The 11,486-nt window shown below is 53.7% G+C and overlaps 3 protein-coding genes across 3 annotated transcripts; 1 reads left to right on the forward strand and 2 right to left on the reverse strand.

The window, feature by feature from the left end:
• Positions 1-489: 489 nt before the first annotated feature.
• On the reverse strand, positions 490-1,678 carry BDY24DRAFT_388423 (YqaE/Pmp3 family membrane protein). The gene is made up of 4 exons (XM_076640359.1): positions 1,524-1,678; positions 1,169-1,270; positions 980-1,054; positions 490-887 (listed from the first exon to the last, which is right to left on the reverse strand). The coding sequence occupies exons 1-4, from the start codon at positions 1,551-1,553 to the stop codon at positions 681-683; spliced, it is 414 nt and encodes a 137-aa protein (XP_076497042.1). The 5' UTR covers positions 1,554-1,678; the 3' UTR covers positions 490-680.
• Positions 1,679-2,612: 934 nt separating this feature from the next.
• Positions 2,613-8,039, forward strand: BDY24DRAFT_388429 (ubiquitin-conjugating enzyme family protein). The gene is made up of 22 exons (XM_076640360.1): positions 2,613-2,712; positions 2,778-2,843; positions 2,912-3,019; positions 3,201-3,339; positions 3,699-4,012; positions 4,112-4,123; positions 4,224-4,473; positions 4,571-4,845; positions 4,952-5,156; positions 5,260-5,318; positions 5,425-5,831; positions 5,920-5,975; positions 6,074-6,287; positions 6,381-6,394; positions 6,470-6,615; positions 6,682-6,755; positions 6,835-6,952; positions 7,047-7,225; positions 7,306-7,334; positions 7,420-7,506; positions 7,598-7,651; positions 7,724-8,039. The coding sequence occupies exons 1-22, from the start codon at positions 2,683-2,685 to the stop codon at positions 7,795-7,797; spliced, it is 2,910 nt and encodes a 969-aa protein (XP_076497043.1). The 5' UTR covers positions 2,613-2,682; the 3' UTR covers positions 7,798-8,039.
• Positions 8,019-10,279, reverse strand: THR4 (threonine synthase THR4). Its single transcript, XM_076640361.1, has 6 exons — positions 10,137-10,279; positions 9,617-10,032; positions 9,319-9,475; positions 8,700-9,254; positions 8,518-8,621; positions 8,019-8,440 (listed from the first exon to the last, which is right to left on the reverse strand). The coding sequence occupies exons 1-6, from the start codon at positions 10,188-10,190 to the stop codon at positions 8,167-8,169; spliced, it is 1,560 nt and encodes a 519-aa protein (XP_076497044.1). The 5' UTR covers positions 10,191-10,279; the 3' UTR covers positions 8,019-8,166.
• Between the last annotated feature and the right edge of the window lie 1,207 nt (positions 10,280-11,486).

Here is an 11,486-nt window from a genome sequence, read left to right on the forward strand (position 1 = left end):
CAACTCCTCAATCCTCCCCTCCACATACGGACTCAGCCGATCTTGTCCCCAGAAGATCACCCCTAAGTAGGCGTTCCGAAAACGACCACGTAAGTAGGCGTTCCGAAAACGTCTGCGGAATGCTCGACCAACTCAAGTCAGCGCGCGTCGTCTCCTCCTCTTCTTCCTCTCCCTCCTCTCGTCCCTCCAAACAAGCCGATGAAACAGTCCACTCAGGCAACCCCTCAGCGTACTTCAGATTCCCCTCAAACCCTTTCCTCGCCTCGTCCTCCTCATCTCCCGTCCTATCAACGCACACCTTCTCAACCATCTCCTCCCCAACCCCGACGCCTCTACACAACTCCTTCAGCACCTCCGAGTCAGCTACATCCCTTTGCTCAACCCACAATGTCTTCTGGATTGTATAAGAGTAGGCTCGGAGACAGGCGACTGACTCAATGATTAGCGGCTCGACCGATTCGGAGGAGTGATAAGGAGAGCAGGGAACGATCGAGGGGGAAAGAACGTGTATAGATGGTCGTGAAGATGTGTAAGAAAAGAAGATGTACGTGAAAAAGGGAAAGTGATGAGGGACGAACGAACGAAAACCGCGACGCGACCCTCCTCCGTCATCTCGTCTCGTCGCTTTCTTCCTCCGCCTCGTCCCTGTATATTTCTAACCTCGAAGGACAGCGAGACGTCTAATCTTTGTAAGCAGGAGGCAGTCCGTTTCCTGAAGAAGTAGCTGCTGGTCCGGGAGCGAGCTCGGCTCCTCGAGGGTTGAAGGGAGGCTGCTGGTAGTGCTGCTGAGGAGGAGCTTGAGGAGGAGGCTGCTGAGGTTGAAGATGGGTTCGACTGTTGTTTCTGTTGTTGGCGTAAGAAGGGTCGGAAGGTTGGAAGTGGCCGCTCTGAGAGAAGGAAGAAAGGAGGAGGAAGGAGGGGAGGAAGAACGGTGAGCTCGAGGTTTGAAACGAAGGACGAGGGAAGAAGGCTGGCTCACTCCTACGTAGACGTAGTGACCTTGGTACTGCTCTTCGGCTTTCGCACGGAGGTAAATGAGCCAGAACGCGTGGATCTGGAGGGAAAGAGGAGACGAAGAGAGGTCAGGACAAGGACGAGGGGAGGGGAGGGGAAGAAGAACGGAAGGAGCAGAAGCTGCAGAGGGTCAGGAAAGAAGATTCTAACTGACATGTCCAGGAATGAATCCCAAAAGCGTGAGACAGAGGTTGATTAGGAAATCACAGCATCCACCGACAATGAGAGCGGCAGCGGGTGGGAAGATGATTGCGAGCTGAACGAAGAGGGAGGGAAAGATGGAATCAGTCACAAAGCGATTCTAAGATCATAGCCAGAACAATGCGAAAGATAAGCTGATCCCTCTCCTCCTCCCAGATCATGCTCTTCTATCTCGTTCTTCACACAGCAGCAGGAAGGGAAGGAGGAGAGCTGGAAGGACGCCGGCAGTGCTCAGTGGGCCGTCCTTCCTCTTCCTCCAGTCGCTCCCTCCCTTCTACCTCGAACGAAGCATCGAACAGTGGACTCACGAGAACAAGGCAGACGTCGGATCCTCTCATGATGTGTAGATTTTGGGGTTTCAAAAGGGAGGGAGAGGTTGGGTGGTGGTTTGGGGAAGACCTCTCTCTCCTCCGCCCTCCAACCTCCTCCCTCAAAGTAGAGCCATGACGCGTTTGAGTTTCTGGGTGAGTAACCTGGCATTTTTTTTTCTCGGATGGTGAAACGCAGTCTCTCTCGAGCTCAACGCTACTCATGAAAGCAGAACAAAATCCTATGCAAAGATAGCGAGACGGGGGAAGCGAAAGTGGGCTGAAAACGCTTGAGAGCTCAACCTCTTCTCTTTCCTTCCTCCCAACTCTCACACTCTTGACCTCTCTGCCTTCTCCCCAAACTCCTATGACCTCTCATCAAGCCAAATCCGATGCTGAAACCTTCGCCCAGACTCTGGGGGTTTTGGACGAGCTCTTCGCTCAGACTCGGAGTCTGAGCTGCCCGACTGTTTCTACTAGTCCATCCCGTCCTCCCTTTCCAACTTCGCTTCTTCAAGAGTCAACGTACACCTTCGCTCTCTTCAGGTTTACGAGTGAACTCTCCCATATGGATAGGAGGCCGGATGGAGAAGCGGCGAAGAGGGAGGGGAGGAGGGACGCGTCGAGTTGGTTCTGGGGGGGAAGATGAAGAGTGAGACGAAAGTCAGCTCCATTAAAGTTGGGGACGATATGGGAAAGTTACTTACAAGGCTTTTCAGGAGAGAAAAATGAGAAGGAAGCGGCGTCAGCAAACGAAGATTGAGACGCGTCGCGGAATGAAAGCTGCGAGAACTCACCTTCACAGTAGAGATACGAGACTTCCGAGCCCTCCTCAACGTTTCCAGGATTCGTAATACCTCTGAGCATCTTCACATCTTCGTTTTTCTCTACTCTAGCTCTCCACAGAACCGACTGACCCACGCGTCGTCCTTCCTTTTTCTCCCCTTTCTCGCTGCCTCCATCCGCTTTGAAACGCTCCAATTTTTGGGCCAGTTCAGTCAAACATCGGCCTTTTGAATGAGCATATATTTAAATCACGAAAGCAGATCTTCCTCAGTTCATTGAACCCACTGCGCTCCTCGCCCATCTGCCTCGGCTCTCAACCTCGCCTCCTCCCCTTCCTCCCCAACAGCCACTCCCTTGATCCCTGCTCTCAACAATGTCAGGAATCGAGCAACTAGTCGATATGGTCAGTTTATTTCTACCTTTCGTCTCTACGAAACTCGAAGCTGAACCTCTCTTGTCGGTTCCAAGGGAGCCTCTCGAGGGAAAGCTCGAGTCGCTCTGGAACGATGCAAAGGAGACGTTATGCAGGCTGCTGTGAGTAGTCCCAACTCTACTAGACTTGAGCGACGAGTATAACAACTCACCATTCACTGATCTCGTAGGAACTCGTCTTCTCTGGAGAGCTGGACTCGATCCCGGACGAGGACGAGGAGGAGGAGGAGGTGGCGAGACCGAGAGCTGGAAGGAGGTCTGGAGGCGGGAACTTGCCGGTGAGTACATTGTTTTTGTTATATCTTGAACTCTCCATCATTACCGATATGAGCGTTTACAACTCGGAGCGGTGGAGCGGCGAAAGCGAGGGGCGGGAGGAGAGAAGGGAAGGAGTGAGAAGGGAGATCGAGCTGACCCTTTCCCTCCCTCCCTTCCTCCTTCCATTCTTTCTGTGCTCAGACTCCCGACGCCGACGACGATGGAGAGATCGTCCTCGGAGGATCTTCCGAAGATGGAGAGGACGAAGATGACGATATGGACGACGACGACGACGACGAGGGAGAGGACTATGATTATGGAGGAGATGAGGACGATGTTGGTCAGTTCTCAAGCCCTCTTCGTCTTGTCTGGTTTATTTTCTTTCGATGGAAAGGAGCTGGATGAACAGAGGTGGACATTCGTGTCTTGAAACCGACGGTGAAGGAGTTGATGGAGGGCCAAGAAGGAAGAGAGGGAAGGACAAGGAACGAGGTCGAGCTCAACCTTCCCCGAAGTCTTCTCCTTCGACTGCTGGACAGACCCCTTCAATGCAACTTCGACCGGCTCTTTGCTCTCTCTGATTGCCTACCCGTACCACGAACTCGCAGCTTCCTGCCGGTCTTCTCTCTGCTCGAACCTGACCTTTCTCTCCCGTCCCTTCCCTCCCGGCTCCCTCCTCCTTCTTTCCTCCCCGAACAGACGACTTTGGAGACACTACCGCCGCAGGACCCACAGCTGGACATGACCCTTACGGAGGAGTCTTCTTCTCCAAGGATCGTCGAGAAGAAGTCATCGAGGTCGAGGAGACGCCCGAGAAGTTCAACCTCGTCGTTGCCCTCGCCGAAGGGTCGAAGGAGGAGGAGGGAGAGGTCTGCACGTTCGGAGAGTGGATGAGTGGATGTCCCGAGAAGGGTGAGCAGGAACGTCTCTTTGGATCGTGGACCGAGCACACCGACAACGCCCTCAGATGCCCTTGTGGAGAGACGTCGTGGGCGAGGAAGAAGAGTGATTTCGTGAGTCGACCCTTTTCTCCCTTTCTCTCCTTCTTTCCCGCACCTCGCACATGATCTCGTTTCACTGACTCTGTCCTACCTTTCAATCAACATCATCAGTTCCCCATCATGGTTAGTCTCTCTCCCTCCTTCCTTCTTTTCCATCACGAACGCCTCCTTTCGCGCTCGAGACCTGACGCGTCGCTCTTCCTCTTTTCCTCTCCACCTTCAGTCCTCCTTCCCGACCTACCTCGCCCACCTGCGAACTCTCGTCCGAAAGTCCTGTCCGAAATGCAGTCGAAAACTCTGCTTCTCGTGCGGAGAGGAGATCAACGACGCCCCGACGAGGGAGGTCGACGCCGAGGGACGAGGGAAGGCAAGGAGCAGTTTGGGAGGACACGCTGCTCCGAACGGTAGTGGAGACGACATTAACGAAGCTCTGTTCCACTGCCCGAGTCTTCAAGGAGTGGTTTTGGGAGTCGGTAAGTCTGAGTTCGCTTCTTTTTGCCCCTCGTCGCGTCGACACACGAACCGCTCGAGACTGACGACTTCTCTCTCGCTTGCTTCCCTCTTCGAAAGGTCTCATCATGGTCTCTCGTCTCTTCGCTCAACTCTACCACCTCCAAGGCTACCAACCACGCTCCTCCTCAGCCTTGACGTCCACCAACGGAGCTCCAGCAAGCAAGAAACGGAAAGTCGCTCCCAACGTCACCAAGGCTGCCTCTCTTCTGGCTGGAACTACTGCTGTCGACGACGACGACGATGATGACGAAGGCGATCCGTACGGCGCTACTCTGGCGAGAGGGACTAAGGCGAAGGCTGGAACTGGATACGAGGGAAACGCCATCGAGGATGTGAGTCGCGTCGCCTTCAGCACTTTTTCTCACCGTCCTTCTCCTTCAGACGACTTACTTTTCCAGCTCGATTGCTAACAACTGCTTCCTTTTATTTCTTGTGCAGCGTTCTGGTCAAAAAGCCGCTCTCGTCGCTCAATCTCAACGCGACTCGAGACTCGGAACTCTCCTTTCCCAAGTCCGAGTCTTCCTTCCCAACCTTAGGAGGAAAGGAGGGGGAAAGACGAGCGACTATCTGGTTCACCCTACGACGTTGGCTCATGTCAGGAGGAGGTTCAACGGAGTCAGCAGTCTGTTGCTGAGGAACGATTGTGAGTGTTTTGTCCGTTCGTCTTCAAGAAGCTGTCGAAGACGAGCCGAAATCGAAACTGACGCATCGATCCTCTCTTGTCTCGCCGTTCTTTTCACTCGTAGCCATCACCGACATGTGTGATCGGGAGAAGCTGTACTTTGAGCTGTTCGAATGGCTGGAGGTGAGATGCTTCTCCGACGCGTCTCGTTCTCTTTTCGAACGAAGCACCATCATCTGACTTTCACTCTTCCTTTCACTCTACTGATTCATTTGTTCCCCTCTTTCAGACCATCTCCAACCACGAAGCTCTCTGCTCCGCCATGGCCATGCCAACGATGGTTCGACTCTCCTCTGTCCCTCGACCTTCCTCTTCCTCTCTCAAATCCTCTGAACGATCGGTCACCTACGAAGGCTCAGCAGGACCTCGAGAACTCATGGAGAACCTCGTCATTCAAGCTAGCGCAGCGAAGAAGGGTTTCGAGTCGACTTCGTTCCAGAAGCGGGGAGGAAAGAAGGACGAGGAGATTCTCATGACCGAGGAGATGAAGAGGATGGGAGAGAAGGAACGGGAGGAGTTCTTGAGGGATTCGAGTGGAAAGGGAAAGGAGAGGGCGTCGGACGAGCTGCTGATCGCTGGAGAAGATGATGAAGGAGGATCGAGGGCGGTTGAGAATGGGAAGCTGATCGATTTCTGGTGAGTTCAGTTCCTCGTCGTTGAGAGATGCGAAGGGTTGAAGAAGAGTACTGATGCGTTTACTTTGTTTGGCTTCCCTCTGTGATAGCACAAGGATCCTCGATACCGCTGCTGCTATCGATCGAGCTCTGACGGAACAGAAGGGTTCGTTCTCGCCTGACGCTCTCTTCGTTTCTCGTCCTTCCCCTCTTCTCGACGCCCACGCTGACCTCGAATCCGCTTCTCCTTCTTCCTACACACAGGATCCGACTTTGTTAACCGTCTTCACGCTTCCCTACCGAAGATCATGTCTTCGGCAGGCGATCACACCACCTTCGACGCGTCTCTCGTCAAGGCTACCGATACGGAGGAGGAGATTCGAAGGATATACCAGGAGTGGGCTGAGAAGGTTCGATTCGAGTACTGCGATCTCCAGGTTCCTGGATCAGAAGATCTCGGAGCAGTGGCTTACGTTCAGTGAGTTCAAAACCGGTGTCGAAGTGGGAGAAGAAGCGGGAGACACGTCGAGCTGATCTTCGAATTCCCGTCGCTCTGCTTCCGCCGTCACAGTGCTTTCTCGAAAGGTAAGACTCGGTATTTCTAGCCTCTCTCCTTGGTTTGAATGTCGCTGACCACTTCCCGCTTCGTTCGGCTCGTAGACATCGTCGCTCTCAGCGGATCCAATCTTCCAAAGAGGTCCCTCGCCATTGCTAAGGAGCTCGCCGTTCTCACTACCAACCTTCCAGTCGGATTCGATGGATCCATCTTCCTTCGAGTCGACGAGTCCAGAGTCGATGTGATCAAGGTTCGTCCGTCGTCTTTCGCGACTCTCTTCCTCGACCTCGAGGCTGACTTCTCTTCTCTCGTCCAGGCCCTCATCATCGGACCCGCAGAGACTCCCTATGCCAACGGATGCTTCCTTTTCGACATTCATCTTCCCATGGCGTGAGTCTTCCGAGCTCAATCATGTCGAATCGCTTTCTGTCAAGCTGACTTTCTCGCCGTCTTCTTTCCGCCTCTCCAGCTACAACACCTCTCCTCCCAACGTCAAGACCATGACCACCGCCGGAGGAACTCAACGACTCAACCCAAACCTCTACGCCGAAGGAAAGGTCTGCCTCAGTCTCCTCGGAACTTGGTCTGTGAGTTTGGATCGTTCAATCGTCCCGTCTCTTCTTCTTTCTCTCCGAACGAGCCCCGATGCTGACTTCTCGCTCTTCTTCGTCTTCTTCTCAGGGTCCTGGATGGGTGTCTGGGACGAGTACTCTTCTACAGGTCCTCATCTCGATCCAAGCCATGATCTTGAACGAGGAACCCTTCCTCAACGAACCTGGATGGGCGACGGGAGGAGGGACGACCCAGTCGCAACGATACTCTCAGAACGTTCGAAGAATGGTCGTGAACGATGCGATGCTGTGAGTATCTTTGCTTTCTTCTCTCTCTTCTCATCGAAGGAGGTACTCACTGACTTGAACCCTTCCGCTTCTTTCTCCAGCAACAACCTTCGCACACCCCCTCATCCCTGTCAGTTCTGCCCTCAGCCTCGACGAGAAGAACCTCAACGAGAGAAACTGACCATCCTTCGTCCACGTCTCTTCTTTTCTCACAGTCGAGAACGTCATCCGAACCCACTTCCGACTGAAATCTCGTGTGATCTCGGCTCAGCTCGACAAGTGGCTCGAGCTCGACGACGGCTGTGAGTCTCTGCTCCTTCTGCCTTCCTTGGCTTCTGAGACGGAGAAGAAAAATCTTCCGCTCACTTTCTAATCGTCGTTCCTCTCTTCCAGTCGGGACGAACGGTGCCAACGGAGGGCAAAGCACCCCAGGACCCAATCAACTCAGTTCGTTCTCCTCCCCTCTCTCCCTCTTCGTTCTCGACTCGATGCTGACCCTCTCTTCCTTGTTTCGATCAGAGGAACACGTCGCCAGCATGAAGAAACTTCTCACCAAGCTCGAGAATGGAGAGGATATCGGGCCTTCCGATTGATTCTGTCACGTTTCGTCCCGACGCGTCTGTCTTTCTCCCTTTTTGTGCTCCTTTCTCTTTCGTTTCGTTGTTTTGCTCCCACCTTTCGCCTTCCTCTCTGTTGGTTCCTTAGCCCTATATCGTCCCTTCCCTTCCTTTGCTTGACTCGTTGCGTCACCCCCCGTTGTTCTCCATTCTCCCTTGCTTTTCTGCGCTTCGTTTCGTTCCTCTCTCTTTCTTGATACAAGAACTTATCCCCTCTTTCTTCTTCCTATCGAAAAAGCCAAGCACATAACGAGAATCCAAGATGCGTCTCTAAACTAAAAAAAAAAACCTACGAGCCTGAGTCAAATCCTCGACCCTTTTCACCTCTCATTCCTCCCTCGGCCTTCAGGCAGCAGCGACGACCGGCACCTCCGACGCGACCTCCGCTCCCAGATCCTTGTGACCCTTAAGCTCCCTAGCAACCCGCTCGACGATCTGCCTGACTCCCTTCTCGCCTCCGGAGACGAGCTCGACCCGTCGCTCCCGCTGCTCGATGCCTCGAAGCTCCTTTGGCGTGACGTCCTTCTCGAAGTCGAGCGAAGGGAGAGCGGACTGGACGGCGTCGTTGAACTTGGCAGGGTGGGCGGTGGAAAGGGTGATGATGATGTTGGATGAAGGCCTGGGGGCAGGAGCGAAGGAAGGAAGTCAGCGAAAGACGAACGCAGAAAAGAGCGGAGAGGGGAGAGAGGGACGAACAGCGAAGGGAGCAGAGATTGGGTGACGGCGAGACCGACAGCGGTGTGAGGATCCGAGACGTAGGGAGTAGGTTTCGAGTAGTAGGTTTGGATGGTTTTGGTGGTCTGAAGGAAGAGGAGAAGGAAAGAAGCGAAGTCAGGTCGAGAATCCCGACGCGTCGTTCTCGAGGGCATGCGACTCACCTCCTCATCTCCAACTCGCTGAGCCAAGAAATCCCTCCTCGCCAGCTCGAGGACCTGAGATCCAACGTCCACCTTCCCGTCCGTCTTGAGCTTGTCCATCCATCCCTTCAGCGTCTCCGATGCCTTCACTCCATCGCCACCGTTCGCCTCAGCAGCGAAGTACCAAAGCAACCTCTCGAAGTTACTCGACACCAGGATATCCATCGCGGGAGTGATGGTCTCCTTGACTCCAGCGACGGCCTCAGCATCATCCGAGTCGACCTTCTCGTACCTCCCCGTCTTCCAGAACCTGGCAAGGATGTCATTGGCGTTGGTCGCGACGACGAGCTTTTCACAGGGGAGACCGAGCTGCTTGGCGTAGTATCCGGCGAGGATGTCTCCGAAGTTTCCTGTAGGCACGACGAACTGGACTTTGGAGGAGGGAGGGAGGGCGAGGTAGGCGTGGAAGTAGTAGACGATCTGAGCGAGGATTCGAGCCCAATTGATGGAGTTGACGGCTCCAAGTCGGTGGGTGGAGTTGAAGAGGGGATCGGAGAAGAGAGACTTGACGGTGTCCTATATGGGAGCGAGAAGGTAGGTCAGAGAGACGAAGAGGAAGAAAGGGAAGAGCTGAACGAACCTGGCAATCGTCGAAGGTACCCTCAACGGAGAGGCAGTGGACGTTCGAGTCGAGGATGGAGGTCATCTGAGCTTCTTGGATAGCAGAGACTCGTCCGGTAGGGAAGAGCATGAAGATGGAGATGTCGGCCTTGCCTCGGACTCCGTAGATGGCGGCACTGAAAGAGGAAGCAGGGAAGAAAGAAAGAAGGGAAGGAGAGATGGAGAAAGGTCAGCTTCGAGCTTCGGCTCTCCCTTCCGTCCCACTTTCTACGCCTTCCTCTCCCTCCCTCCATCGACCACGATCTCCATGAACTCACCTTCCGGTATCTCCACTAGTAGCTCCAACGATAGTGATAGCCTCCCTCTCCTCTCCTTCCTTCTTGTCCTGGTTCCTCCTCTTCAAGAAGAACTCGAACAGGTTCCCCAAGAACTGAAGGGCGACGTCCTTGAAAGCGAACGTGGGTCCGTGGAAGAGTTCGAGGATGTACTCTTGCTCCGAGATCTTGTGGAGAGGAGTGGTTTGAGGGTGTCGGAAGGTGGAGTAGGAAGCGTCGATGAGGGACTTGAGGTCGGAGGAGGGGATCTCGGAGGGAGGGATGAAGAGCGAGAGGATGTTGTACGACAGATCGGAGAACGAAAGCCCTCGCCAGGAAGTCTCCCAGTCGGCGGGGAGGGTAGGGAGAGTTTCAGGGATGTAGAGTCCTCCGTTGGGAGCGAGTCCAGTAAGAACAGCCTGGAAAAGGAACGAGTGGGGAAAGACAGAAGGAAGGAAGGAAGGAAGAACGGTCAGCTCGCTCGTTCTTTTCAACTCCTCCCTCTCGATGTATAGCTGTTCACCTGCTCGAAAGTGAGTCGCTCGGAGCCTCCTCGAGTAGAGAAATACTTGGTCATCGTTGGGGAAGAGAAGGAGGGAAGGAAGAGGAGGGGGAGGGGAAGAGAAGGAAGGAGTTGAAGGTCAACTCGAGAAAGTGAGAAGGGGTCGAGTCAGGGAGAGCCCATTTCGGCCGAGGCCCATCAAATACCAGAACCAGATGTGAGAGATGAGATTTTCTGGTCTGGAGAATTTATAATCCACGAAAGCATGGCTCGAGATCAGAAGGAAGCGAAAAAAAATGGGGTGAAGGGAAGAACGAGGGGGGTGGAAAGGAAAGGGAAAGCGCGTCGCTCCTCTCTCGCTCTTTTTGTTGGTTTCTCGCACTCAAGGGTCATGCAAGAATCCACTAGATGAAGCGGGAGAGTATTTTTGTATCGTACGCAGTGACCCGAAAACGATCAATGTAAAGCGCACAAACTAAAACGCGACCGACGCGACGAGGCTCCACATGCAGCGGTTGCTACTAGGTCATCACTGCACGCGACTTCGCGCTGGACCCTACGATCTGAGGCCCTCCGTCCTCTTTGTCTCCTTCCGGAATAGTCTAGCTGGTTAGAGAGGTGTTCGAATCCCTCAGAGATAAAGCTCTTTTTGGACGTGGTCGCTTCACCACAAGACTGGCCTTCCTCCTGGACGCGAAGAGCTCCCCGAGTCAAAGACCCCGCTGAGTGGATACTGAGACTGGAAAAATAAAAGCGAAGCGAAGGTTGGGTCAGCTCAGTTTGTGGGAAAGAAGCGAGAGTTTGGAGACAAACCGAAGGACTCACCGACAGGCGAGACGGTGAATCGACCGTCTAGGCCTCTAGATACCAGGTTGGCTTAAAGCATACTGTCTTGTGTCGCTTCCAGTCTTCCTTTTGGTGTTCTAGAGGGAGTAAGAGTCAATAGTCAGGTCAGCTCGTTGAAGGAGGGAAGAGAAAGGGGAAGGGACGAACGACGCGAGCAAAATTGAACGTTTTAAAGCACTTAGAACGCAGGAAAAGAACAAGATCAGCAAAGGATTGCGCTTTTGTGATGACTTGTGGAAGGGTGAGCTCTGTTCGCTTTTTTGGCCTTTCGACGCGTCTCGACTCTCGCTGGCCCTCTTTCCTCCCAGTGCCGAACCGTGAGGTATTGTTCGACTGGTACGCTCCTATCTTATCTGCCTGCTTTCTTAGTTAACAAACCTGATCTCCTCGGTTCGTTCTTTGCTCGCTTTTCAGCTCATCAGAAAGCCGACTGGAAATCGCACAAGAGCATTTGCTTCGAGTAGAGACGACGCCAGTGAGATCTTCATACTATAGAGCTGGTCTTGGTATCCATCTCGTAGATTC

This window comes from Mrakia frigida (genome assembly GCF_051309035.1).
Source record: "Mrakia frigida strain ATCC 22029 unplaced genomic scaffold BDY24scaffold_14, whole genome shotgun sequence".
NCBI classification, from domain to species: domain Eukaryota; kingdom Fungi; phylum Basidiomycota; class Tremellomycetes; order Cystofilobasidiales; family Mrakiaceae; genus Mrakia; species Mrakia frigida.

What these genes read in the sequence shown, in the direction of transcription:
- THR4 (XM_076640361.1), bottom strand. Translation starts at nt 10,190, where the DNA reads ATGACCAAGTATTTCTCTACTCGAGGAGGCTCCGAGCGACTCACTTTC. An exon ending in ACTAGTGGAGATACCGGAAG is followed by an intron (nt 9,476 to 9,616) that starts GTGAGTTCATGG and finishes TTCCTCTTTCAG; the next exon opens with TGCCGCCATCTACGGAGTCC. An exon ending in AGCGAGTTGGAGATGAGGAG is followed by an intron (nt 8,622 to 8,699) that starts GTGAGTCGCATG and finishes CTCTTCCTTCAG; the next exon opens with ACCACCAAAACCATCCAAAC.
- BDY24DRAFT_388423 (XM_076640359.1), bottom strand. Translation starts at nt 1,553, where the DNA reads ATGAGAGGATCCGACGTCTGCCTTGTTCTC. An exon ending in TGGGATTCATTCCTGGACAT is followed by an intron (nt 1,055 to 1,168) that starts GTCAGTTAGAAT and finishes CTTTCCCTCCAG; the next exon opens with ATCCACGCGTTCTGGCTCAT. An exon ending in GTCACTACGTCTACGTAGGA is followed by an intron (nt 888 to 979) that starts GTGAGCCAGCCT and finishes TCCTTCTCTCAG; the next exon opens with AGCGGCCACTTCCAACCTTC.
- BDY24DRAFT_388429 (XM_076640360.1), top strand. Translation starts at nt 2,683, where the DNA reads ATGTCAGGAATCGAGCAACTAGTCGATATG. An exon ending in AGCTCTGACGGAACAGAAGG is followed by an intron (nt 5,976 to 6,073) that starts GTTCGTTCTCGC and finishes TCCTACACACAG; the next exon opens with GATCCGACTTTGTTAACCGT. An exon ending in CCCAGGACCCAATCAACTCA is followed by an intron (nt 7,652 to 7,723) that starts GTTCGTTCTCCT and finishes TGTTTCGATCAG; the next exon opens with AGGAACACGTCGCCAGCATG.